At 42.7% G+C, this 27,122-nt stretch overlaps 1 protein-coding gene across 2 annotated transcripts in view; it reads left to right on the top strand.

Annotated features, from left to right (window-relative positions):
- The window catches only part of FCHSD2 (FCH and double SH3 domains 2), a 110,570-nt gene that overhangs the window by 68,819 nt on the left and 14,629 nt on the right, over positions 1-27,122 (top strand). Inside the window, exons 9-13 of one of the 2 annotated variants that reach the window (XM_027699771.1) lie at positions 11,259-11,381; positions 15,072-15,167; positions 16,187-16,258; positions 22,049-22,165; positions 23,254-23,358. In XM_027699771.1, the coding sequence (XP_027555572.1) occupies positions 11,259-11,381; positions 15,072-15,167; positions 16,187-16,258; positions 22,049-22,165; positions 23,254-23,358 (513 nt within the window). The remainder of the gene's footprint in view (positions 1-11,258; positions 11,382-15,071; positions 15,168-16,186; positions 16,259-22,048; positions 22,166-23,253; positions 23,359-27,122) is intronic. The other variant, XM_027699772.1, reaches the window with a different exon arrangement.

The following is a 27,122-nucleotide window of genomic DNA, read 5'->3' as shown; positions in this document are numbered from 1 at the left end:
AGAAATCCTGGTTAGATATAAGAAACCCTGGTTAGATATAAGAAATCCTTCCTGATAAAATATAAGAAATCCTGGTTAAATGTAAGAAATCCTGGTTAGATATAAGAAATCCTGGTTAGATAAAATATAAGAAATCCTTCCTGATAAAATATAAGAAATCCTGGTTAAATATAAGAAATAGATATAAGGACAAGGCTTTGCCACGAAGGTGGTCAAACCCAGGCAGTGTCTCAGGGAGGATTGATGATCCTCATGGATCCCTTCCAACTCAGCATATTCCGGGATTCTCTGATACCTTGGAGATGGTCAGAGCTTAACTGGACACAACTTTGAGCAACCTGAACTATTTGTCCCAGCTCTGAGCAGAGGTTGGACCAGAATCTCCCTTTCAACCTAAATTATTCTGTCATTCCTTAAAATAACATTTTCTACTAGAAAGATTCTCCTTGGAATTCCCTGATTTCTGGTTTCTGTTTTTTTTTTCCTGCCATTAACTGGAATAACTGCAATGACCCAGCAGTGCCAGAACCTTCATGTTTTGCTGAGCCCTGTTTTTCCTTTGTTGAGGAGTTTTTGTGAAGCTCAGTTGATATCTGTGTGTGTTCAGCACAGTCATCCAGCTCTTTTCCTGAACATTTGTCATGAGCATTTAAAACAAATTCAGGCTCCCAACATGAATTGCACAAATAAGATTCGGCTCAAACTGGCAGTAATTATAAAAATGACTCAAAATTTTGGGTGGATTTCAGTTAATAATTTGTTTTACTCCCTGAAATTAATAGGATGTGGGGGAGGCTCTTTCCACTGGTGGCTCTATTTGAAGTGAGAAGTAAGTCGATGAGGTGAAAGCCTCAGGAATGTTATCCCAGGAATGCTGTATCCTGTATAAATAAAAGGGGCACCATTTCCATGGGTGAACATTTCTGTAGCCTCCAGGAGGAGCAGAACCAATATTATCACTCTTATAAATCAATTTAAATCCAGGTTTTTGTTTTAGGCTTTCTGGGAATGATTTAGAAGCACCCAGGGAATTCCTTTTGACGGAAGTGGAAATTTAAATGGAAATTCTGTCCCTCAACGAAAAAAATGGCACCAAGACAAACCAATTTGGAAGCCACTGGAGCTTCCATAAATCTCTTTTATTAATCCAGTGCTGACTGTTCTTTTAAGATCCTGTAATTCTCCCTTGAAAATGCAGAGGGGAATGGTGTAAGTGAAAGAACTGTTGTTCCACTTCCCATTCTTGGCAGCTGGGAGCCACAAGCATTTTGTAATTCCAGCTAAGCCACCCATGGATGGCATCATCTCCAGCATCACACAGGAGCTTTCCTTCCCAGGCAGTTAAGGAGTGTGAGTGGCTTCCTGGTGTTATTCCTGGGAATGAAGGAGGCGGGAAGGGAGACACTCGCCCGACTCATGATCCCAGTGTTCCACAGGATGCTCACTGAAGGCTTCCCAACAGCTGATCCCACATTGTTTTCCCTTCCAGGGAATTCCCTGCACGTCAGACCTTGGGGAAGTGAATTCCTTTACTAAGGCCCTGCTTGGATTGGGATTGTGCAACCCTGGAAATGAGGGAATCGTTCACACACAGTTGGGGGCTCTCGTTCAGGCTTTTCCTTAAATGCTCTTTTGTCCCACTCCCAGTTGATCCTTGAGCTCTGCCTCGGAGAGTCTGAGCTCCTTCAAAGTCCCTGGAATACGTGCTAATTCCAATTGGGAACGTTTGCTTTCTGGCTGGCTGGGAGTAAATATTTGTAGGGAGGTGACAAGTGGCTTCCACTGGAAATAAAACAACTTCTGGGGGCAAAACCACAGGCAGGGGAGGTTTATTGGCCTGAATAAGTGGGATTGCCACCACTATCCCTGGTGTATATCCATATATGTCAGACCATCCTGGAATGGTTTGGCTGGGAAGGACCTTAAGGATGATCCAGTGCCACCCCCTGCCATGGGCAGGGACACCTTTCACTATCCCAGGTTGCTCCAAATCCAACCTGGCCTCGGACACTTCTAATCTATAACTCAGGGCAACTTAAATTATCTTAAATTATCTTAAAACAGTGATCGTTTTTCCTGGTAAAATAAGGTATTTCTTGCTAATGCTGCTGACTTTGCAGAGAGTGTTCCTTTGGTGTTTTCAGAGAAATAACTTCAGAAAAGGATTGGTTCTAAAGAAAACATGGTGTGATTTTACAGATGCTTGTGAAAGGTATTTCCTGGATAGGAGGTTACACAGAAGAAATCCTGGATGGATTTATGTGAGGAAGTTAATGGGAGGCTGGTGTTGGTGGTGCGGGGAGTGGGAATGACTTTGGAAGGAATAAAGATAAATAATCACAGAATCATAGAATGGGTTGGGTTGGAAAGGACCTTAAAGATCATCCACTTCCATGGGCAGGGGCACCTTCCACTAGCCCAGGTTGCTCCAACCTGGCCTTGGACACTTCCAGGGATCCAGGGGCAGCCACAGCTTCTCTGGGCAACCTGGGCCAGAGCCTCCCCACCCTCACAGACAGAAATTCCTTCCCAATATCCCATCTCTCCCTGCCCTCTGGCAGTGGGAAGCCATTCCCTGTGTCCTGTCCCTCCATCCCTTGTCCCCAGTCCCTCTCCAGCTCTCCTGGAGCCCCTTTAGGCCCTGCAAGGGGCTCTCAGCTCTCCCTGGAGCCTTCTCTTCTCCAGGTGAACCCCCCCAGCTCTCCCAGCCTGGATCCAGAGCAGAGGGGCTCCAGCCCTGGAGCATCTCCGGGGCCTCCTCTGGACTCTCTCCAGCAGCTCCAGGTCCTTGTGCTGCTGTTCCCCAGGGCTGGAGCAGCTCTGCAGGGGGGTCTCACCGGGGTAGAGCAGAGGAGGAGAGTGATCAGGGATTTAAGCTGAATCCAAGGCAGCAGAACAAGGAAAATGACTGGAAAGCCAAAAAAACTCATTCCAAATCCCTGTTAGGAAGAGGGCACCAGGAAGGCAGTGTAAGGGTTAAGACTGGGGAGGAGGTACTTAGCAGGAATCCAGGAGAAATCCAATTGGGGAAGGGAACAGCAAACTTTAAAACTTTTTTTTCTTTCGAAACATTTGATGTAGAAACCGTTGAGGGTTCGGGGCTTCGAGATTATTTTTGTCAGACGTCATAAAACTGCTCGTTTTGAACAGGAAATGAAAGTTTGCCATCTCGTTTCAAAGCTGTAACACAATGAAAACAGTTCCCAAAATATTCCCTCTGCCAGAAAGGAGCCTTGGAGCTGCTCTGGAGCTCGGGAGGAGAAAGAACCAAGCTCAGGAAGCACCTGGTCTGGTTCTGTTTGGGAGGCAGGTGTGGGGGGTGAAAAGCTGCAACTGGAAACATGTGACATTATGACACATATTTTATGATCTATTTTAGGTATAAATAGCTGAATTCTGTGTCTCAACATTCACAATGAGCACAGACCCTTCTTTACTTGGGTCTAAAAGCCCCATTTCAGGTTTAAAAGGGCCTTCAATGAATTAACTTTGCTGGAAGTCTCAATTTAATAGCAAAGACTAAGCATTAAAGGCAGCCTCGTAGCCAAGAAATCCCAGATTCTTGGGACACCTCTTCCTGTGTGATTTCAACATCTGACCATTAATGTTGTGAAATTAAGTGGGTTTTGAAAGGTTTGAACATTAATCCCACAGGGTTGAATGAATTGGAAAAGCAGCTTAACTTTAACCCTCACTGTCTCCTATCAAATAATAAAATGGTTTATAAAATCCTCTCAGCTGCTGGAGGAAATGGCAGCACCCCGTCAATCCTTGGTGAGGAAAACTGCTTGGAATGGGGATTCTGTGCCAGGCTTTGGGATGGGGTCAGGGGGAATCTGTTTAAAAGGGAAAAAAAACCTCTCACGGTATTTTTAATTCCAGACTTCAGACTCAGATTATCTCTGTCTTCACCCACTGGTGCTTAGAAGGAGTGGGGGCATAAGTTGGGAGTGTTATTCCCCTGGGAATAAATGAGAATGGACCACTTGGCACATGGAATTCCCAGGTGGAATTTGGGAAGCCTGGATTAATCTTCCCCGCTGCTCTGCCTTCGGCATCGCCCCTGTGATGCTTTTCCCTTTATTCTTGGGGATAACTTCCTGCATTGTTTGGTGATTCTATAATTATTGAAGTCACTCTGAGCTGGTTTCCTTTTAAGAACATGTTGCTCCTGTGTGTGGATTACAAAAATCCCTAAAAATAGTTTAATTGGACTCGGTCCTTATATTTTAGTCTGACTTATATTTAGTCTGAGGATCTTTTTTGTAGGGCCTCTTAAAACCTTCTTCATTCAGAAGCTCTTGGCACCTTCGTGGCCTCCTCTGGGTCTGCTGTGACAGGTCCACATCCTTCCTGCACTGAGAACTCTAAACTTGGATGGATCCCACTGGGTTTCAGATGTTCCCAGACAGAACTAGTGATACTTCCAGAATAAGTTGGATCTGGCTCTCCCTAAACCAGACTTAGCAATACAGGCAGTGTGAGATTATCCTGGGATACAGATCATTTTATGGCCTTGGCTTATCCCTGCTTTGCTTTGGGTGCAAACTGTGGCTGTTCTCCCTCTGACTTCCAACCTGGAGCTAAAACTCAGATGGTCTGTCATGGTTTGAACAGCCCAAAATCCAATTTCTGATTCCTAGCCCCCCTCCCACATCTCAACCCAATGTGAGATGGGTTTTCCAGACAAAAACACAAGACTCAAAATGGGGGGAGATGTGGGAGGGGGGCTAGGAATCAGAAATTGGATTTTGGGCTGTTCAAACCATGACATGGTCCTTTCTACTGGGAGGCTCAGTGAGTCCAGCACGAACTTTTTGCTCCGGAGAAGGGGCTTGGTTTTTGTCCTCATCTTTCCTTAGCAGCATTTCCCTCCTCCCACATTTGGCTTGGTAGAAAAACCAGGATTTTTCCTGCAAAAGGCAGGATGGGCAGCAGCTCCAGGTCAGTTTGGAGGGAGCCCTCAGCCTTCAAATCCCTGAGGGGAGCAGACACTGTGCAGTTGTTCCTCCGGGATTGCAGGGAAGGAGAAACTCTCTGGAGCTCTTGCTCCAGGCAGGTTGTTCAGGGACACTGCTGGGCCTTTGATCTTGGCTTTGTTGGGAATTTAGATCCAGACAAATCCAGCCCTGATTTCCTTTTATGCTGCTGGAGAAGGAAGGATTTGAGTGGGGACAAAGCGGAGATGGAAGAGCTGCAAAGGGAAAATAAGAAGCTTTTCTTCTGTACTGGGAGAAATGGATGCCCTGGAGAAATTCCTCCCAGGAATCAGCATTTTTAAAGGAAAATCACTGGGGAATGTAACTGCTAGCTGAAAAGGATGGGTTTTCCTGCCCTTCCTTCCTGTCCTCACGTCCTTGGGAAGCGCTGTGACGTGTCCCAGACCTGGATCCTGCTGAGCTGGCAAATCCAGCTGATCCCAGTTGTTGGCTTCGTGACTTCGGAGTTTCAGACCAGGTTTAAAATCCTGTCACATAAAAGGAGATTTGTTGCTCTTCTTGGCTAAAATACAGAGAGAGGCTTCTGTTCTCCACCTTTCCAGCCTCAGAAGGATGAAAACTGATGCCTAAATAGTCAGAATTCCTGATAATTTATCTGTAATTCTCTATACCCCGACCTTTCCTTTTTCTATTCATTTTATCTTCTCTGCCTATAAAAATTAAAGCACTTGATGGAGTCTCATTGACCAAAACCATTCGACTGAAAATTCCCAGACTTGTGGGGATCTCCCAGTTTATTTAGTGGATTTTAGGCACGAGTTTTAAACACAAACACTCTGAAAGCTTTAACTCGGTGTGTTTGTTCTGGAATTCCTGTTGTTGGGTTGTTAAGTGAGGAAAAGAAAAGTAGGGAGTGTGTTACAGAAAATAAGGGATGGAAATTAATGGGTTGCAGGTGGTTTGCAGAGCAGAACAGATCAGGGATGGATAAAACAGGGTTTCTAATGCAAATAAAAACAGGCCGGTGTAAGAATTTTATTTTAATTTTTAATATAAATATGTTAGTTAAGTATCAATTATTTTAATATAAATACAAAATAGGGGGTGTAATAAAACAGAGAGAGGGTAGAATCTCTGATACAGATCTCCCTTTTCATTTGGGGGTTTTGCTTTGATTCCTTCCCAGGAAAACATGTCCCATTCCCGGGATTCGATCCCATTGACTCCACAGAAAAGTTATCACTCCACAAACACAATGATTTTTGTTCACTTCATTTCTTTCCCCTTATCTCTTGGGTTTCAGGCTGCAGGATCAGCCCTAATTTTGTTGTGTTCCCTCCACCCATTAAGGAAATTCCTGGCCCTCCACATCACTCCATGGTTTCCTGAAAAGCAGTGGCAGCTTCCCGAGCGTTTGTCCAGGGTTTTGATGCTCAGCACAGGCAAAATGAGCCACATGAAGTCTTGGGTTGCATCATCTGATTAAAAAAATTTGATGGTTTTAAATGCAAAATTTAATTTCAAAGATCCACAGAATGGGTTGGGTTGGAAGGGACCTTCAAGATCATCTCATTCCAGCCCCAGTCTGGTGGTTGGTTTATCACAAACGTGGGATTCCAGTTTAAAAAACACATAAAAATAGAGCTGCCTGTGTTTGAAAAGACCCATTTATTCTTGGGCAGTGATGATTCAGATGAGACTGATATTAATTAGTCAGTGAAACCCACATGGCTTCACAAGTGTGACTTTAATTGGTTTTTTTTTTTACCTTAGTGCTGGGTTTGGTGCCTGGTGGCTGCAGAGAGGATGAGTTTGAACAGCTGAGTTGAACCTGGAAAATTATTATTAGAAATTATTACTGTTCAACACTGCTTTTAGTAGTTCTTGTGCAAGACAAGCATGAATAGAATACCAGGATTATTTCAGGAATAAATGGGAGAAAAGGGAAAACTCACCTTGGTGGCTTCGTCCAACTCTGCTCACATTTGTGGGGCAAAGATTTACCATTTTGTCTTGCTGGTTGCTTTTAAAATAAAAAAAATACACAGTTTAACTTGTTCTCTGTCTTCTCCAAGACACTGAATTTGTAATTTTGAAATGGAGTGTGGCTGAGACCTGTCAGTGTTTTAGTGAAGAGACCTGGAATTAAGAATACGAAACATTCAGCGTGGGGTCTCTTCTGCATCTTAGTTGAGTAACAACATCTCAAAGGCAACCAAATATCCTAAAAATAGCTCAAATCATTTCATTCCCATCCTTGCTTTTGAGGGAATTTTTATAAAGTGTGGAATGATTAAAGCCAACCCATCCAACTTCCCAAAATGTTTGATATCATCCCTTGAAATAAGAAGAAAATCCTCCTGAAAATGATGGTCTGAACTGAGACTGAAATTTTCTTCCTCTGTAAAGTTCTAAGTGAGACTTGGATGTTGAAATCAGAATGTTCTTGTCCCATCCCCTGCCTATATAATTTTATAGATTTAATGTATAGGATTTCTTATAAAAATACACTTTAATTTGGTTGCGTATAAAAACACACTTGTATTTTTTGGTTATTTTGTGTATAAAAATACACTTTAATTTGGTTTAATTTGTTAACAGCTTCTTCTCAGCTCCGATTCCAGCCTTATCTTCTCAAGCTCAGACTTGGGGGAGAAGGAATTTCACCCCTTTAATGTGACAATTCCACTGTAAAGAAATGATTTCTTAAAAAACACTGACTTTTTTTTTCTCCTTGCAAATTGTCATTCTGCGCCACTTAACTTTGAATTATCTTGGCTTTGATGCCAGATTTGTTGTTTGGTTTTTTTTTTAAATAAAAAAACCTTGATTTCCTTTTGAAGTTGACAAAAAAGACAGGTTTGTCAGTGGGATTGTGATGGTTCAGGGAGTGATTTAGTGCTCTCCTGAGAGGCAGAGAGGGAACAAAAGCCACTGTGGGGGAGTAATGGCTGTTGGCTTTATGGAATTGATTTTTTTTCCACCCCCATAGTTTCCCCTTGGAGTTGTGTGATGAGGGATTTTAGGAAAGACTTTTTTTTTCCTGTCCAAACCTGGGCTGTTCAGTGCTTTGGATCAGAGAGCTGGGAAGTAAATGAGGTTGAAATGATAAAATCCCACCTTCATTTAGATCATCCAAGCAAGTCAAAGCTTTTGTTTTAATATTCCCACCTCCAGCTTGATGTGATCATTTTCCAGAATGGATTAGATCCCTTTTATAGAATGGATTAAATCCATGATCACTGGAAATTGGGAACCAACCAGCCCTCAAACCCCGGGACTGCTGGGACATCACATTCCCAGGAGTTTTTTAGGCCTGGGAGCTGCTTGTTTAGGCCTGGGTTTGCTTGTGCCTGTGTGATGTTGCACTGACTTTAATAACTTCAGTTCTCATCAGTATTTAAGAGTTTTATCACATTGAAACCTGTTTTAATGAATGAAAGGAGCAGGGCTGTAACTCAGGATCACACACTGACAGGTTTGGCTGCTCCTTAACATTTTGCCTTGTTGTCCTGCCTTATATATCTTTTTTATATCTCCTTATCACATTGGAGTTTTTTTTGGCCTCTCATTGTGAGAGGAGTGGGAGGAATAATCAAATTATTATTTCTTTATTTTTTTATATCCCCTCAGAACACAAAGTGCAGCTGGAGGTGAATTAATTCCTGGTGCTCAGTGGGGGATAATTGGGAATAACCAGGTGTGGGGGTGGGATTCATCTCCCCCAGCTCTGTCTGAGCAATTTTCTGAGCTAGTTTTTGGGGGGCAGTGAAGAGGAACAGGCCCTTGGCATCCTGCCCTTGCAGCTGACCTGTTTTAACCACCCATCTTGGAAAGGCAGCAATCCCACCCCAGGAGCACCAACTCCTCTAAAAAGCACCAGGAGAGTCAAAGTCCAGACTTAAATTCGATGCCATGAACCCCTCCTTGGGGGGTTTAACATAAAAAGAGCATCTGGGGTTGACGTGAAGGGAGGGGAGAGATCAGAAAGTGCTTTTACAGAACAGGCTGAAGGTGGGAAAGGAAAAACCAAACTGGTGTGGTTAGAATGAGCTGAGAAAAAATAGGAATTAAACACAGAGTTTTCTAGTTGGAATTGGTGATTTGAAAGTTCTTTTCCAGCCTAAAAGATTCTGTTCTTGCTGAGTGAAATTATTTTGGTTTTCCTTAATTTTACTTGATGTTAATCTCGCTCTGTGAGGTGAATTATGGAGATTTATTACAAAATAATTCCTGAGCTGTGCTCAGATCCAGGTCAGTCCCTGACAGGAGGTTGTGGCCAGGTGGGATCGGCCTTTTCCCCTGGGAGAACAGTGACAGGAGGAAAGGAAACGGCCTCAAATCGCCCCAGGGGAGGCTCAGGTTGGATATGAGGGAAAACTTCTTCCCTGAAAGGCTGGTTGAGCACTGGAATGGGCTGAGCAGGGAGTGGGGGGAGTTATCAGCCCTGGCTTGGTCAAAACATTTGGTTAAAGGTTGGCCTTGATGACCTTGGAAGTCTTTTCCAAGCCTAATGATCCCGTGATTCTGTGAAATCTGAGGAAATCTCCCAGACTGGATCTCCAGAATGTTTCCAAGAGCTCTGAAATCCTGATTTGCAGCAGAAATCGCAGCTGCTCTGCAAACACAGAGCACTTGGAACTGCTGTGCCAACTTTCAATTATTTATTTACATTTTTTAGCAGAGTTTGAGCTGGAAAGCTTCAGGAACAGCTCAAAGTCTGCAGTTCCATTCTGGGGGAGTTTCAGGCTGGGATTCTCCCAGCCTTGGCAATTTTACCCATCATTTGTATTCCCTGTGAGCACAAGTGCTGTTGGCACTGCCTGTGTTTGATGTGGGAATGAGCATCCTTGGAATGGGGTGGGAATTCCAGGGCTCATCCCTTCAGGGATAAAAGGACAGGGAGTGTTGAAATCCTGGTAATGTGTCTCCTAAAGGATGAATTCCAGGAAAGCTGTGCCCACCCCAGGACAGACAAGCTGAACCCGTGTTTGTGCCTTGCTCTTGGTTTTCTGTGGATTTGCTGTTGGGAATTCCCTGACTTTTTCATCAATTGAGCATCCCAGCTATTATTCCATCAGTCTTTTAATAAGAATTTTTGGAAAAATTCCGGTTGACAGAGTTTTTGGTGGAGCTGCCATCCCTCCTAAGAGCCTGGAGCTCTTATCCCATAGCTCTGTCCCAGCCTTTTGGTGGCTCTTCTTTTTTTCAGGAGCTTCCCTGGCTGGTGATTCCTCAAGCCTGGCCTTTGACATGGCTGAGGGAACCAGCTCCAGTGTGGGGGTGAAAGGAATTCCCAGTTTGCTGCTGGTTTGGGTGACAGCCTCTCCTGGATTCCTGATGGCCATGGGTTTTTTGCATGAGGAAATTTGAGGCAGGTTTAGTGTCTATAAGGAAACAATCCCCCTGTGCTGAGAATTCCTTGGTGGTGGTGGAGGATGAGGGAAATGGTATAAAGAGGATTTTGGATACCAGAGTTTGGCTGGGCTGAGTTTTAATTTCTGCTGGCAGTGGGGGAAACTTCTCTGCAGAAGGAAAATCTCTTCTGTTCTTCCCAAATTCTGAATGATTCCATAGAGCCATGGAATGGGTTGGGTTGGGAGGGACCTTAAAGCTTTTCTCATTCCACCCCCAGCCGTGGGCAGGGACACCTTCCACTATCCCAGGTTGCTCCAGCCTGGCCTTGGACACTTCCAGGATTTGTGTCTGATTTATTGTGTCTGATTTATTGTGTCTAATTTATTGTGTCTGATTCATTGTGTCTGTTCCCCTTGTTTTAAACAGTGGGCTTGATTTTGCTGGGGCACAAACTGTTAAGTTGAAGTTTATTAACCTTAAGTCTTGCAAAATTTAACCCTTTTTTCCCCCCTGACTTTTCAAAAGGATTTAAATAACCAAAGACAATTTTCTGTGGGAACACATCATTGAGTCTGTTGAAATGGCCTTTTCACCATTGCCATGAATACACTGTTTTTAAGTGGATATCTGCCAAGTATGATCCATTGCAAAATCTATATAATACGTTTTTAAATATGTGCAGAGTTGAATATTTAAATGACATCAGTCACCTCAAAGTCAGGTTTAACACAAGACTTGCATTAAACCTGTGACCTCCTCTGTGTGATGTGATTTTTATACCTCTGGTTACAACAAGAGTTGGAACTTTGCTGTCACTGCTGAGTTCAGGAGAAATACACCTGTACAGGTATTAAAAAAACCAGTCTGAGCATCTGAAAAGTCTAAAGGTGAATATTAATAAATCAGATATCCAGCATTTCCTGCTTTTCTCAATTTTCCTCCATTCTTTCCCTCACACAGGCCCTTGATGGAAATATATATGATCACCTTAAGGATTATTTAATGGCATTCAGCAGGACTGAACTAGAGACGTGCCAAGCTGTACAAAACACATTCCAGTTTTTACTGGAGACTTCCAGCAGGGTAAGTTTGAACTCAGTGATCCTTTGTACCCAAACCCTTACAGTTTATGAAAGTTGCCAGGCTTAAGATTTGCTTCCAAAATCGTGCCAAGGGTTATTAGTTTTGGTTTCTCCTGAGTGGTGTTTAGTTAAAAGACACCAGACAGGATAATTTTGATGCTTAAATAATTCATCTACTAGGCTAAAAAGAAAATAATAATAATAATAATAATAATAATAATAATAATAATAATAATAATTGAGCTCAGAGGAGCTGCTTTGGTAGAGGCATAATATTCCTTTATTTATTTATTTATTACCTTACTTGCACAGAAAGAGCTCGTTTACACAGGGACCTGTGGAGTAAAAACATATTTAACACATTCCTTACTCACCTGCAAACAAATGATCTCACCCCTTCATAGACAGAAAGGGAGGGCCTGAAAAATTGGCTCTGAATTCACTTGGCAGCAGCTGTAAAAATAATCAAAATACCATTTTATCTCCTGTTGTAAAAAGACTTGCTATGATTTACCTTGGGGTGCCTCATTCAGGGTTCATATGTGTTCCCTGAAAATACTGAGTTGACATCTTTTAACTAAATCCATAGTTTCTGTGTTTTTGTGTAATATTTCATATAATATTTTATACTGTATCATGTCTGCATAGTCATAATTAATTTCTCACTGTTGTATCACATCCTTTGTGTTCAAAATCCTGGTTGGGACTTGGATCCAACTAAACTTGTCACATCCCAACAGCTCCTTTGCTTAGGAATCCCTTCCTGGGATATTTGTGTGTGCTGAGCTTGTTTAAGCCAGGCTTTGCAAGGCCAGGAGCCTCCAGGTCTGGCTTGTTTTCCACAGTAACAACATCACACACCGTGTTTGAGGCAGACAGTTGTGTTCCTGCTTTTCCTTCGGTGCCTGGAGAAGGAACAAAAATGTGAATCCCAGTGGCAGGTCTGAACAGGCTCCTCAGCACCAATTCACTTCTCGTGGTTCAGGAATGCAGAGAAGGAAAACTGGAGTTACTTTGCTCCTGAAAACCTGGGCCTTGCTCTGAATATGTTCACTGGGGGGGATTTTTCCCTGGGTTTTGCTTCTCCTTTCTTTCCAGCCCGAGTTCACGTTGGAATAACCACAGCTCCAAAGTGAGAGAGGTGAACCCAGAGGAGGAACTCTCCCAAAATCCACTTGTGGGTTTCAAAAGCAGCTCGAATGTTAAACGTGGGATAAATTTGCAGCTTGGCCATTTGGGATAAAGCCCAGCTTGTCCTCACAGCGAGGGTTTGAAATGTTTGCTGGGCATTTTGGACAATTCACGTGTTCCTGGTTAGTTTTCCTGAGATCACAAGCTCTGCCTGGAACAGACACTTCAGGTCTTTGGGAGAAATCCTTGGGCTGTTCCATCTGAACCGTCCTTCAGGGTGGAATTCAGTTGGATTTGCTTTAGAGTGAGACAAGTTTTTCTTCCCAGAAGTGCCTCCTTGGATGTCGGGGAGCCAGGGATGGCTCCTTAGGATGGCCTTAGGGACTGGCTGTCACCTCATGGAGTGCAGGTTGAGGGAAAGGGCTCAAAACCAGATTTTCTGTCCAAAATGCAGGTTTTCTCATAGTTGCAGCATCAGTTGTTGGAGCTTTGGGGGTTTTATTGTGCTGGGTTAGTGTGGCCCGTGTCATTCCCGGGGGGAATGTGCTGGAAATGTTACCTCTGCTGCTGGAATGGAAACACTGAGGTTAAAGAAGGGAAGTTTAGGTGGGATATTGGGAAGGAATTGTTGCCTGTGAGGGTGGGGAGGCCCTGGCACAGGTTGCCCAGAGAAGCTGTGGCTGCCCCTGGGTCCCTGGAAGTGTCCAAGGCCAGGTTGGAGCAACCTGGGCTAGTGAAAGGTGTCCCTGCCCATGGCAGGGGGTGGAACTGGATGGGCTTTAAGGTCCCTTCCAACCCAAACCATCCTGGGATTCTGTGAAAATGAAATTTAACTCCCTTTTCACTTGAACAGTCTTATTCAAGTCTCTCACTTCTTGCATTTCCTTTTCTGATTTTTCCCTTGGAGCATTTTCCAAAATTCCAGTTGCTGTTTTGAATCCCGTTTCTGGTCAGAGGGCAAATCATTTCCCTCATGCACATCTCTGACTGTGCCTTTTCTTCACATGGGATATATTTGATTTCAGGTCTGTTTTGACATTGACTTCAAAAAAAAAAAAACCCTGTCTGAGGACGCTGCATCGATTTAATTTCTGAACAACAGAAAAATCTATTTGGGAAAGTTGCAGTTTAATCCCAAAGAACAGTGTGTTGCTTTGGAGTCTTTCAAGTTCCTTTTTATCAATTGTCAAATATATTGTGCAAAATGCACCATGTAATTTGCTGGGCTTGCACATTTTCCTCTTCTGATAACAATTGTTCTCATTTCTTGTGGCTTTGAGGGAAAATCCCTCAGGATTGCTGTTGTAAAGATGGGTTTTCCTCTTTGAAGAACTGAGTTGCTTGGAAGTCTGAGGTCTGTGGTGAAAATTGAGGGCATTAAAAGATCTGTGTAGGTTTTCACGCCCTCACTAACTACATTTTGGGGTTTTTTTCCCTAATTGAAGTTAAAATAATTCCGTATATTAGCCATGGCACAGAGTTGTGTGCCATGGTCAGTGTTCACATGGCTCTAAAAGGACTATTTAATGAAATAGCTGTTTAAATTAAAATATATTTATGATCAGTGCTGTGCATCATCTGAAGCTGCAGATGTTCCCTTCATCAGTATTTCCTGCATTTCTGTTCCTGGGAATTCCTGGTGCAGATCCCTGTCTGTCTTCCCCCCCTTTGAACCTGTTCATGTTCAACTGCTCAAACTGGAGCAGTAATTATGTACTTTTTTGTGTGTATTATTGGCCCTGGAGGACTATTTACTTTCTTTAACTGGAAGATTAATTTTTTACAGCTCAGTATTTCAGCAACACTTGGCTGCATTGGAGAACAAGTTGTGTTTCCCATTGTCCACCCAGGTCATGCACAGAGCTGCTATTTCTGGATAAATACCATCTTTATGTACCCTCACTTTGGTAATAGATATTTATAATTTCGTGCTGCTGTATATTCATTTCCACCCATTGAAGCAGTGAATGCTCTGGGAGAGTCTTTCAAGCAGTGCTACTATTTTTTCTTGCTGCAATCACTGAGTGTTTCTTTGTGAATCTCTGTAAATTGTGACATAAGAGGTTTGTTTAGGGACATGTGTCATGGTTTCTGAAACGTGTCATTAAACAAATTTAGGAGCTGAAGTGGTTTTGCTTTACAAAACACAGGCTTGGAGAGTTTCCTCTGAAAGCAATTTAATAGAGAGAGATGAAGTTTGCAACTGATTTTATGTGCATCACTCCAAATAGTCTTTTCAGCTCCCACAACTGATAATTTCTGTAAAATTAACACATTTCAGCCTCAGAAAGAACATTACACAAGAAATTATCCACGAAGAGGAGGGAGAAATACTGATGGCAATAACACCACATTGTGTGTCCTCCAGAGTTGGCTTTTTTCCCTTGTTTTGTAGGTTAAAGTTGTATTTTAGGTCCTTGTCCTCTGAACGAGGTTCTGAATTTCCTTCAGAGTTCTGCTGCACAATTAGCTCTGTTTGAAGGGCTGGTTTTGCTCTGTAGATGTTTTTAAAAACTGACAAAACGAGGAGTGTGCCAAAGGCCTGTTTTTATTCCCTCAGGTGGTGCGGGATTACAACCTCCAGCTGTTCCTGCAGGAGAATTCCGTGTTCCACAAACCTCAGCCTTTCCAGTTCCAGCCCAGTGACAGTGACACTGTAAGAACCTTCAGAATTCCTTGGCTGTGCTCTGTTTTTGATATATTTTATCTAGAAATGTGGGAGAGAACATTGCTCACTGATATCCCAGACTGGTTTAACCTCACGCTGGATTTTTGGTGGTAAAAGCATCCAACAGGCTCAGTGTCAGCCACAGAAAAGCAGAATGTTTTTTGGCTTTTTGTGACTAACAGCCCTGTGTTTCTCTGCTTTCAACCTAATTCTTACTAAATTTTGCTCTAATTTTCACTAAATTTTGTTGCCTTTTTATCCTGCTGGGGAGGTTCTCATCATATTCATATTGTAACCAAGTCAAGTGTCCCTGCACACCTGAATTATTCAAGGAATGCTTAGAGATACACAGAAGGAGTTATTAACTCTTCTAAAAGAATACTGGTGAAACACTGCATTCCAAAAATAACCTCCAAAAAATATTCTCTTGGTGTATGTGATGCTTCCAAAGCAATGACATGAAAATTGGGTAAATCGGGATATTTAAACACATTTCCAAACAGCCCCTTGATTAAAGTGGATTGTTGATGGCCCAGCAACATTGCTAATGTTATTTTAAGAAAAAGCAGTTTAAAAGGAGTCTGGATCTTTAAAAAAATATAACCTTGTGCAGCTTTTTCTTGCTTGAATTCATTAGTGAACCGATTTGGACAGCAATGATCTGAATTTTAGGTGGTTTAATTCGAGTCCCCCCCTTAGCAGCTGCATAAAAGGGATTTTTTCTGGTCACACCAACTTCTCTGGCACAGTTTCCTTTGTATTTCCCTTGTCAGAAAGTGTGATTCTGATTTTCCTTCCAGCTCCTTTGCACAGAGTCCATAATTCCCATAAAAAAATCGGGGCACCACGGTGTGATTTTTGGGGCCAGGAGCTGGACTCAATAATCCCTTCCAACTCTGTGTATTCCCTGATAAACTTTGAGGTTGTTCTTAATACAATGAGTGTCTTTCTCGGCCTTTCTAACCTTTGCTGCTGTGTTTTCAACCCCATGGGATCTGTGCCTCCAGAGTTTTAATGCAGTTCAGCTGGTGGAGATTGAGCCCTCACCTGTCAGTGCTATGAGAATGACCATAGCAGAGGTACCTTTGTGTCCTTATCCATGTGCATGTGGCTTGGGATGTGCTGAATTTACACCCACGTGGAGGTGGCAACAGAATGCAGAATATGTGCTATCAAACCATAAAATAAATAAAAATTAAATTAATAAAATAGATATGGAAAGGGGGGGGGGGAAGCTTCGTTCGCAACGAGAAGGAAAAATCAATTTAAAGGTGTTTAAATATGGGGAGCAGCTTCACACTCCTGAGCTTGCACAGCACTTGTAATTGATATTCTGAGCTTTTGGGGGCATGAATTAAAATTTCACAGCTCCAGACAGTGCTGGGTATAATTGGTTCCTGCTCCACTGTGAGGGGGGAGCTGCTCTGACGAGTGGAGCTTATTAGGATGCACTGATGAAATGCAGCCCTGGTACTAATTTAATTCTCTTCCTTTTCCAGAGGGTTATCCCCATGTCCAACAGGGCTGTAATTCCCCCCTGTTAAACCCTTCAACATGACAAATGACAGGATTCCTTGACTTTTGTGGGCTCACAAGGGGCTCGTGTGCTGCTGGAGCTTCACTCCAGGTCTAAAACTGTCCCTGTCCCTCACATCCAGTGACTTCTGTACCTGCTCAACCCACCTGGGCTGGAGAATTCCTGCATTTCCTCAGTGCACTGCAGCCTTTGGAGCTTCCAGCTGCCACTTTCCCCAAAATAATTAAATTAAACTTCTTTCTCATCCGTCTAATTATGCTCAGCTGACAGGAAGGGGTAACAGGTTGCACATTCCCAATTTTTAGTCAACAAGTACAAGGGGTTGAAGGCTCCTGTTCAGGCTTTTGGCTTGGTCAGAAATTGGTCAGATTTTATTTAATTTTCTGTTGAATCAGCATTTAATGGCAGAACAATTGTCAAGCATTCTTTTGCCACGTGTTTGCAGATAATCTGCAGAGTTTATCAGCTGGCTTTTAGTTTCTGGGGGTTGTGCATGATAATTTTCACACCAAAGGCTGAAAGAAAGACAAAATAAAAAATTTCACACCAAAGACTGAAAGAAATGCAAAGCAGAGTGATTAATACATCTCATTAAATGGTTACTATTAACCTTTCCCAAGTTTTATGGGCTCTCTTCAGGCTGAATCCCTGATTCACCATGACTGAGGGCAAAGTTTGGAGCATTTAAGTGTTACTGGAATGAAATTTTGAGTGTTGTAGGCAGGAAGAATGTTGGAAATGATATGGAATTCTGCTGTAAATTCCAGTTTCTCAGGGTCTGTCCCAAACTTTTGCTTTATAAGAGAAGAGCAGTTCCAAAAAGTGATGGAAAATAGATTTCTGTGCAATCCTTGGGTCAGGTGCAGCACCCACAGCTCAGTTTGCTTTCAAAATGATCCCAACAGAGCCTCCAGAAGTCTGTTCCAAAGAAAAGAAGCTATGAAACAGTTTTTCCATCAATTTTCGGGATTTTTGATCCCCAACATCCCATTAACAGTGGGTGAAATGTACCCTTTTGAGTGCCCACAATAAAATATTTTACATCAAAATAAATATTTTACGTTAATGTAAAAATAAATATTTTTACATCAATGTAAAAATATTTTACATCAATCAGCTCTTTTCCATTATTAAAAAATTGGTTGGAGCTTGAATTGGAACAATTGTTCACGTGACTAAATTATTGAGATTGTTTCAGTGTCTCGTTTTGAGGGACATCAATTCCAGTTAAAAAAACAAAACAAAAAAGAAGGAAGTTTAGAAAAAAGTTTAAACCAAAGCATTTTTCCCTTCAAGAAATTGTTTTAAAAATATTTAGGAAGAAATTCTTCTTCTTCTTCTTCTTAATCAGTTTTAATCCTGTCAAGAAATGAATCCCCGAAATGGGGAAAGTGGAAAATGGGGAAGAGTCTTTTGGAATCTTTTCAGCCTCCCAAGAAAAGTCAACCAGCACAACTTGGCCTTCCCTGGATCCTCATTTTAAGGGACAGTTTAATCATCCAACATCCCCCCCGAAGGAAAGGGATATTTATGAATTCCCTGGAAATGCAGGGTGTGGAAAACGTGCCGTCCCCGTGCTCACAGATAAGAACAGGGCAAAAGAAAAAAGGAAATTCAGCAGCTTTTCTCCGTTTCCTGCTTGGAAAAGCTGCTTTTTTCCTTCATCCAGGAGAGAAAATGAGCCAAAAAAATGACATAAAACGTGTCCCTGGAGCGGGAGGGGAACGGCCCCAAAAAGCTGACGCTCCGTTTTTGAGGCCTTTTTCCTGTTTTTCATCCCTGGATGTTCCAGATCCCGAGGTTTCCTTGGAGCACGTGAGGAAAAGCTGGGGCCCAACTGATTTGTATCACGAAAACAATCTCTTTCCCACTGTAATTTGCACAAAAACAGCTCAGGAAGATCAGGGGAAAGCTTTGCAGTTTCCCCCCCCTCATTATTTGGCAGTTCTTGGGTGGATTGTGAGAAAAAGGATGAATTTGCCTTCACTGTCATACACAGAATATATTGAATTGCTCAGCTGCTTCTATGAGGCAATCTTATATAAATTACATAAATATATTTTAAAAAGGACCTGTATTTCTGTGTTTAGAGTGCTCTCTCTAATACCAGAACAGACTGGGTTAAAGTATAACTTTTTTGAGGCTAAATATATTAAAAAATAAAGATATTATTTAATTTTATCAGTCTTTTTATACCAGAATACACTGGTTTTAAGTGTAATGTTTTTGAAGCTAAATCTATTTTTAAAGTAAGCTCTTATTTAATACTATTAATGTTTCAATTCCAGAACAGATTGGTTTTAAGTTTAACCTTTTTGAAGCAAAATATATATTAACAATAAGTTATTGTATCATTTTATCAATCTTTTAATACCAGAACAGACTGGTTTTAAGTATAACCTTTTTGAAGCTAAATGTATATTAAAAATAAAGTTATTATTTAATTTTATCAGTCTGTAAATTATTAGGAATTTTTGCTGAGGAGAAATTCAGCCATTCAGGGAAAGAAATTACCTAAAATGTGAGCCAGGCTGAGCTCACTCTGGGCTAAATTAAATGAAATTAGTTCTACAATAAGAGACTAAAACAAGCCCTAAACTTGACTCATGATTTTGCTAAAACTGCTCAGTTTAGCTGTGAATTGTGTGAAAAATGTCATGTGTGTTCCTCCCTCCTCCCAAAAGTGTTGCTTTGCAGCCTTGGCATGAAAACCTGTTGTTTTCACCTCTTTAAAGGAAATGCCTGATTTTTATCCCTGTTTTACGTTGGCCCTTTGCATGCAAGAAGTCTTTCCCGTTTTTTGCCTCTGTCAAAGTGATTTTTATGTTGGTTTAATTATTTTTTTTTAGGCTTCAGCCTCAAAAATCGAGAAAAAAAAATAAAGAGCTTTGAGGCTCAAAAACCAAGGGTTTTGTTTTTTTTTACTTTTAAGACAGCACATGTCCAGATATAACTGACAAATAAAAATACAGGCTGGGTTTGCAAATTCTGCACCTGCAACAACATTCCAGACAAAACTGGAGGAGGGACACGTGTTTGCAGACCAAATTCGTGTGTTAATTTAAGCAGCAGCATTGCTGCCTCTCAGCTTTTTAGCTGCCTGGAGCCATCCAGCCCTTTCTCTTGGGTTCCTGATTGAATTTTTAGCACTAAACACTGTTTTCAGTGTAATCCAAGCCCGGAGGGAGCAGCAGAATGTCCAGCTATGTTTAGCCGGGGGATTTTTTGGCTCTTCCCTCATTCCTTGGCCACAGGGGAGCGGGTTTGGTTTGCCTCTTTTTTGGAAGAGGTTAAATTGAGGCACTGGCCGTGTTGCCACTACCAAGTTCCAGTCCTGACAACACTTAAGCATGAGCTTAATTTAGTCAATCAGGTCAGGAGCAGATTCTTCAGTTCCCCACCTTCTTCCCTTGGGTTTTGATGTCTGGAGGATAAACCTGGTTTAGCTCCTTTGTTCTCACCTATTTAAATGCCAGCTGGGTTTTCATTCCTTGTTTGATGTCCTCCCCTTGCCCTGAGGGTTCAGACTTCCCAGATTATTCTTGAATCCATCCTGCTTTTCCATGCCAGCCACCTCCCACTGCTCCTCTGCTTCCAGGTTCCTCCACAGCCTCCTGAAGTGGCAGCAGCTTCTTGTACAGGTCAGGTGGAGTCAAGTCCCTCCCAGCCATGGATTCAGGGAGCATTCCAGGTCCTGAGGGGTTTGAAACTGTTCTCAGCCAAGTATCCAGACTGGGCATTTCCAGTGGCTTGTACAGCTTAGGAGAAGAAAATGAGCTGCTGAGTAGGAGCAGGATGAATGGGAACTTTGGAAATGCCTGATGAGATGTTTTATGAGGTGGTTTATAGGATTCTGCTCAGGATTGTGGCTGTCAAGACTCAGGTGGAAGCTGTGGGAGAAGCTGTAAACTGGGAATAGAGATCCAGTGTTATCTCAGGGATGGGATGTGAATAAATCCATGTGTTTGTCCTGTTGAAGTTTTGCACTGACCTGGTGAGGTAATTAAAGAGGTCAGTAATGAAGGAATGGGATTCTATAAATCCACCTCAATAAAAGCAGGTAAAAGCAAACTTAATAATTAAATTGAGGGGATGGGTGAAGAGATTTTCACCTGCAGCTTCACCTTCCTACCTGTTCATTCCAGAGCCGCCCACTTGCTTTTAACCCTCCTCCTCTTCTGGGCTGCCCTACACCTTGTCCAGCAATTCCCTCTACTTTAAAAACTACCACAAACGTGAGTTTTGTGGTTCTGTCCCACTCCAGTGGGTGAACTCCATGGGAATGGTTGTTTCTGGCTTGGACATCAAATATTTGGACATCTGGGGTGGTTTTTTTGGTCACTGTGAGCAACAAGGGGGTGCTGCCTCCCCTTAACCCCCTCCTTTGATGTGGTGGAGTCCCCAACCCTGGAGGGATTTAAAATCCATGGATGTGGCACTCAGGGCCATGGGTTAATGGTGGTCTTGGCAGTGCTGGGGAAAGGTTGGACTCAATGATCTTGGAGGGCTTCTCCAACCCAAATGATTCTGGGATCAAGGCACTATGGGTAGTGCAGTTATGGAAATGACAGATTGGGAATTATTTCAGTCATTACATGCTGGGAAGTCTTCAGACTTCCAGACAGGTTCTGTTCCATCTGTAGACAGGAGAGAATTACTCATCTTCCCTTCAGCTGGAATTTCTTCAGGGGGGAGAATTACTAAGAACGAGCCTAAATGGCCCATGGGATCACACTGAACCTTTCATCCTTAGGAACAAATCCTTCCCTGGGAGGGTGGGGAGGCCCTGGCACAGGTTTTCCAGAGCAGCTGTGGCTGCCCCATCCCTGGAAGTGTCCAAGGCCAGGTTGGAGCAACCTGGGATAATGGGAGGTGTCCCTGCCCATGGCAGGGATGGGACTGGATGAGCTTTCAGGTCCCTCCCAACCCAAACCATTCTGTGATCTTTGCTTCCTGTAACGATTTTTATCTCAGAAATCAGGTGAATCCTTGGATATTTATGCTTCATCTCTTGGATTGGTGGATGGCTGTGCCTGTATTTCAGTTGGATTCACTGTGGCTGTCTTACATTGCAGTAGAGCTGTGGTTGTGTCGTGTCACACTGATGCTCCTGAAACTGTTGGGAATTCCTGGGAACTTTGATTTGCATTTTCCACGGCCTGGTCCCATCCCAAAGTCCAGTAGAGTTGTTTTGCTCGTGTCCTCCTTGTTTCATACGAAACAAGACCCCAGGCTGATAAACATGAAGTTATCCTGTATGGAAACACCATTTTCCCCACAGAGCTTCCCCCTGGGGCTGTGTCAGGACTCATTCCCTTGTTTTCTGTTCCAGAGTCGACAACTGGAATCGGAAACTGGGACGACTGAGGAGCACAGCCTGAACAAGGAGGCTCGGAAATGGGCCACCAGGGTGGCCCGGGAGCACAAAAACATCGTCCACAGCCAGAGGGTAGGTGGGGGACACTCTGGACACAGGGATTTGGGGCGTGAAGGAGGGGCAGGAGGGATTATTTCTGTCCTGTCCCCCCTCTCTCTGCCATTTTCATCCCAGCCTTTCTTGGTTTGCGGCTCCTCAGGCTTTGTCGTCGTGTTTTGTTATTCCCATGGGAACCTGAAATCAGAGCTGCTGCTTTTTACTGCAAAAGTGCCCACCCTCCTCCTGCTCAAATTAAACTTTCAGGGGTTCTCTTATCTCCCTGGGATTCTCCTCCCTCCACTCTCTCATGTATTTATTACCCATGTTCATTTGGGGATCACAAATCTTTTCAATGCCGGGAAAATCCATGAGTAGTGTGCACTTTAAATCTAATCTGAAGGAATAAAATCGTGTATTGATGAATTTATTTCTGTATATTTGGCTTAGAAGAACTGGGGGCTGTGTTTGGCAGCCTAACTGGGGCATCAGGTCTTTTGAAAGGTGTATTTTAGAGTGAGAATAAGGACAAAAGTTCTTTGCTTTTCCTCCCAAAGGCAGCCAGGGAGGAGTGTGTTGTGTTGTCACCATACTCTGCCTCATTTCCCAAACATTCCTACAGTTCCCACCCCGAGTGGAGCATCAGCTGCAGAAAAACAACATCCAAAATGCTCTGACATCTCTAAAAAATGTGATGACACTTGGTCTAGTGGAAGGTGTCCCTGCCCATGGGAGGGAGTTGGAACAGGATGATCCTTAAGGTCCCTCCCAGCCCAAACTCTGGGATTCTGCATTCCTGACATAAATATGCAGCAACATATCCCTTTCAAATATGGAATTACCAGCCTATGGATGAGTTGGTTCCTACCACAATCTGGTGTTTTGGTGATGATCTGGAAGCCTTCCCCTCAGTGGAATGTCCATGTGAAATTCTGTGCTCTCAGATGCTCTTTTCCCTTGTCCATCACCTTTTTTTTTTCCCAGGGATGCACCATTGCCTGTAATTGAGCAGTAACTGTCGGGAATATTTATCCTAGTAAATAATAATCCTCAGAAATATTTCTCCTGGGAGTGTTTTGCTGGTGTTGACTGCAGGTGTGGTGTGTTTTCCCTGTTCCTGGCAGACCCTGGAGGAGCTGGAATGCCATGGGCCCGTGATGTCCGAGCAGAGCCGGGCGGAACTGGAGCAGAAAATAGACGAAGCCAGAGAGAGCATCCGCAAGGCTGAGGTGAGCAGGGAATTCCCTGGGAGAGATTTGTGTCCCAGCTCTTCTGGTTTTGGTGGTGGGACTGTAAATTTAAGCCTCAGAAATCAGGGAATTTTTTAAGGTGCCGTTTTTTTTCCGTCGTTTCGTCCTTGTCAAATCACGGAATGAACTCAATGACAGACTCCAGAGCAGGAGAGGGATGTTCAAAACACCTCCTGATGAGGAGTGATTGCACTTGCTGCCTTTGCCACTCTCGTGCAAAGGTCAAGGAGCTCTATATTTAGGGGCTTTATCTTAAACAAGAGGAAAAACAACCTCAAGTCTGCAAGTTTCCCTCTGCTCGGAGGAATTATGATGGTCATATCTCTGTCCTGATGCTTTTTCTGCTGATGTGCTCCTGCTGTTGTTGGGTTTTGATAGAATAATACAGAATGTTGATGGGAAAACACCAGAAATAATCCTTGTGTCTCTTTCTGCTTTCCTGGGAGGTGTTTTGAAAACGTTAAAGAGGTTTATGAGGCTCGTTGGGGGTTAAGAAACACTCAGAAAAAGATAAACCAACTCCCTGCTTGGCTGCCAGTGCTGGGTTAGTGCAAGTGAACTGTTTTCACGGCCAGTGGTTCGAAAACTCTTTATTTCAGGCACCAGGAACTAATCTGTTGCTTTTTTGGATGAGTGAGTTGCTTAATTAAAACTGTAGAGCAAACCTAATTGTTTCAGTGAAGTGCTTCTCATACCTCAGAGTACCTGAGGTAATTAGGAATGTGATTTACAGTTGAAGAGGTTGGAAAATACAGGGGGAAATTATTCCTCCTCCTGGTGGGAGAAACACTAAGCTCCCTTTTTAAATATGCTGAACTAAAAACCTAAACCCAACAAAAAGTGGTTTAAAAACCTATTTTGAGTCAATTGTTTCCAACAGGCTCTGAAATACTTCATTCTTTGTGTGTGTGTGTATATATATATATATATATAATGATTAGTTATAGTTAATGATTAAATATGCAAGGGCAGAGAGCACAAGAATGCAAGATAAGAGCAGCAGCAGCAGCAAGAAATAAAATCAGGATTAGAAGTTGCCCAGGAGAAGGTTCTCCCATCAGGATATTATAAAAGGTCCAAATGAAATCAGTCTGGAACTGAAGTGCCAAGAAGCGGAAGTTTTATATAAATAAACATGAATTATTTTCTCCCAGAGATGTGTTACAGCTCATACAGACAAATACTGTGTTTTCCTGCTTTTCCAGTGTGTTGAAAACCATTCCTTACCTTCCTCATATTTAACACATTCTGGTTTATTTATATATTTATTTATATCTTGACTGATTGATTGATTTCTATTTAACAATTCTGTTTCACAGCAGAATTCAGGGCAAATGCCAAGTGACTGAGTCTGGGACTTGGTGACTGGGGGATTTTTACTGACTTCTCTCTCCTCTGATCCAAATTTTCTGCTGCATATTTTAAGGTCCTGAAGTTATCCCTGAGTTTTTGGGATGGCAGGTCCCGCTTTGTGGGACTTTTCTGTATTGCTACCAAAGTTATTTATAGTATAATATTGTTTATTTTTTAAAGATAAACCAGTAAGTGAATTCAGGGAGCTTTTTTTTTACTTCCACTTAGGAATGGCTTTTTCTTTAAGCCCCAGCCCCTGTTAGTCCTCACTTCTCTAAGCCTGAGTTCAAGACCAGTGATTAGACAAGAGATTTTTACACTTATAAAATCCCAGAGGAGAAGAAACTAAGCTTTGCTTTAAAACCTTTCCTTTGGTAATGCAGTGATGATTCTTTCCAGCCTGTAAAACCAGACATTTCCTGGGAGTTTAAGTGCAGCTGATGAAGCTGGAATTGCTGAGGGTTGGGGAGGGGAATGATATTTGTGGGAGAAGTTCCAGTGGGGTATTTGGGGTGTAGGGAGGGTGGGGAATTGTCCTTTCCCAGTCCTGCTGCACCACGTTTGGGTCAAGGAGCTGCAGCTGGTGAGTAAAGCAGAGCAAAGAGACCCTGATTTCCCTCAGTGCCTCCAAAAGGTGGATTTCAGGATAATAAGGAAGGGCTGGAAGTTTTCTGGATGGGTGGCAGGAGTCAACAGCCAGTTATTGGAATTAAGGAGGAGACAGATTTTCCCCACGCTTCCTGTTCCTCAGAAAAAGAGGACTGGGAAAGTGGAATAAGAGAGATTACACAGGTTTTGTTCCAGGTCAGTGTTTCTAATTCAGGAAATAAATCAGGGGAAGAAAAACAAGTCCCCCAGCCAAGGGCAGAAGTGTTTTCTGGGTCACATTTTGGAAGGTGTTTTACTCCTGCCTGGGACAGCCCAGGGAAATTCCCCCTTTAACACTCTCCAGTTCCTTCTCACCTTCTCACATCAAACCTTAACCACCTGCAGAATTTGCTGCTGCTGCTGCTGCTGTTGGGGAGAGTCATTGTTTTGTTTTTAAAGGATCTATGTGTGTTCCATTAGTGCTTGGAAAACACTTGCTGAGTGTTATTTCATCCCATCTTCCTTTTGGGGTATTTTTTTTTTTATTTTTCTCTTTAAATGCTTATTCTTTTTATGGGAATTTTGATGTCTGGAGTAACCTGCCTGTTCTATTTTGGCTTCTCGTCCCACTCCTTGGTGTTTTTTCCTTTGCAAATCCATTCTTCTTCCTCCTTTTCTTTCCTCATCATTCCTGAAGGGGAAGATAAATTCACGAGCACGTTGGGATTAAATTCTGCCTTTCTTCTGGCAAAGCTGTGCTGGTCATCACTAGACATTTCCACTTGTTTTTCCCTGAGGAATTTTATATCCTTGACGGATCTCTCTGGTGCCAGAAGACAGAGCAGGTTCAGGATGAGCTGAGCCAGGACCTTTTGGAGAGGATTTATGGGCTTTCCCCAGGGTGTTTTTGGGCACAGATGTGCTCATCCCGTTTTCCTCTTCCTTGGAGACCCTGAATCCACTGAAATCCAACCCCTGGGAATAACTCAGGATCCGTATCATACTTATAACTCATGGATTTACTGGTGTAAATGTGTAGATTTATTTTGTGATGGTGTGGGTGAAATTTGGAAGCACAGCAAAGACATAAGTAAAAGTGGATCAGGATCAAGAGATGTTGGAGAAACCCAAGTTTTTTGTCTTAAAAGGTGCCGGAACATAAAACCTCAGTGGGTTATCCCTGATTTTTTTTCTCCCTGGGATAAGGAGGTATTTTTCCTTGTGATGTTTCAGGGGAGAAAACTCCTTGATTAAAGTTTGGGGGAAATTAGGACTTCCAGCAGAGTGTTCCTGTGCAGTTGGTACAGGGCAGATGTGACTGGGACTGAGAACCAGAACACACATTTTCATCTGAAAAACAGACAGTTTGGGGTTTGAAGGTTTTTTCTTATTGTCTTGCTGGCTTGTTTTTAGAGGAGATGTTGGAATAATGTGAGTTTATGACTGGTAATACCTCTGGCACTGGCAGAGCAGTAAAATTGATATTAATTATCAATTAATTAGGAGAGTTTAGATCCAGAGAAGCTCCACCACTGCTGTGGGCTTGGATAAAGACAAGCACTGAGAGCAGAAGGTGCTTGTTCAGATTGAAGGCAGCACAATTCAAGCATCCTTTGGAAAGGAGGTCAGTGAAGAAAATTTAGAATTGATGCTGAAATTGAATTTGGAAAAACTGATAATTTGGGGAAATCAACCATTCTTGAGGCTTCTTTGCACTCATCCAGCTCAGGAAACAGAACTTGGGTGTTTTAAGCTTTGGTTTTTGTGGCAGCAGGAAGAAAGGAATCGAGCTTTCCATTTCT

Source organism: Neopelma chrysocephalum, unplaced genomic scaffold (genome assembly GCF_003984885.1).
Source record: "Neopelma chrysocephalum unplaced genomic scaffold, ASM398488v2 Primary Assembly neopelma1_141, whole genome shotgun sequence".
In the NCBI taxonomy this organism is placed as follows: Eukaryota; Metazoa; Chordata; class Aves; order Passeriformes; family Pipridae; genus Neopelma; species Neopelma chrysocephalum.
The sequence above is the reverse complement of the archived record's forward strand: the minus strand, read 5'-3'. Positions and strand labels throughout refer to the sequence as shown.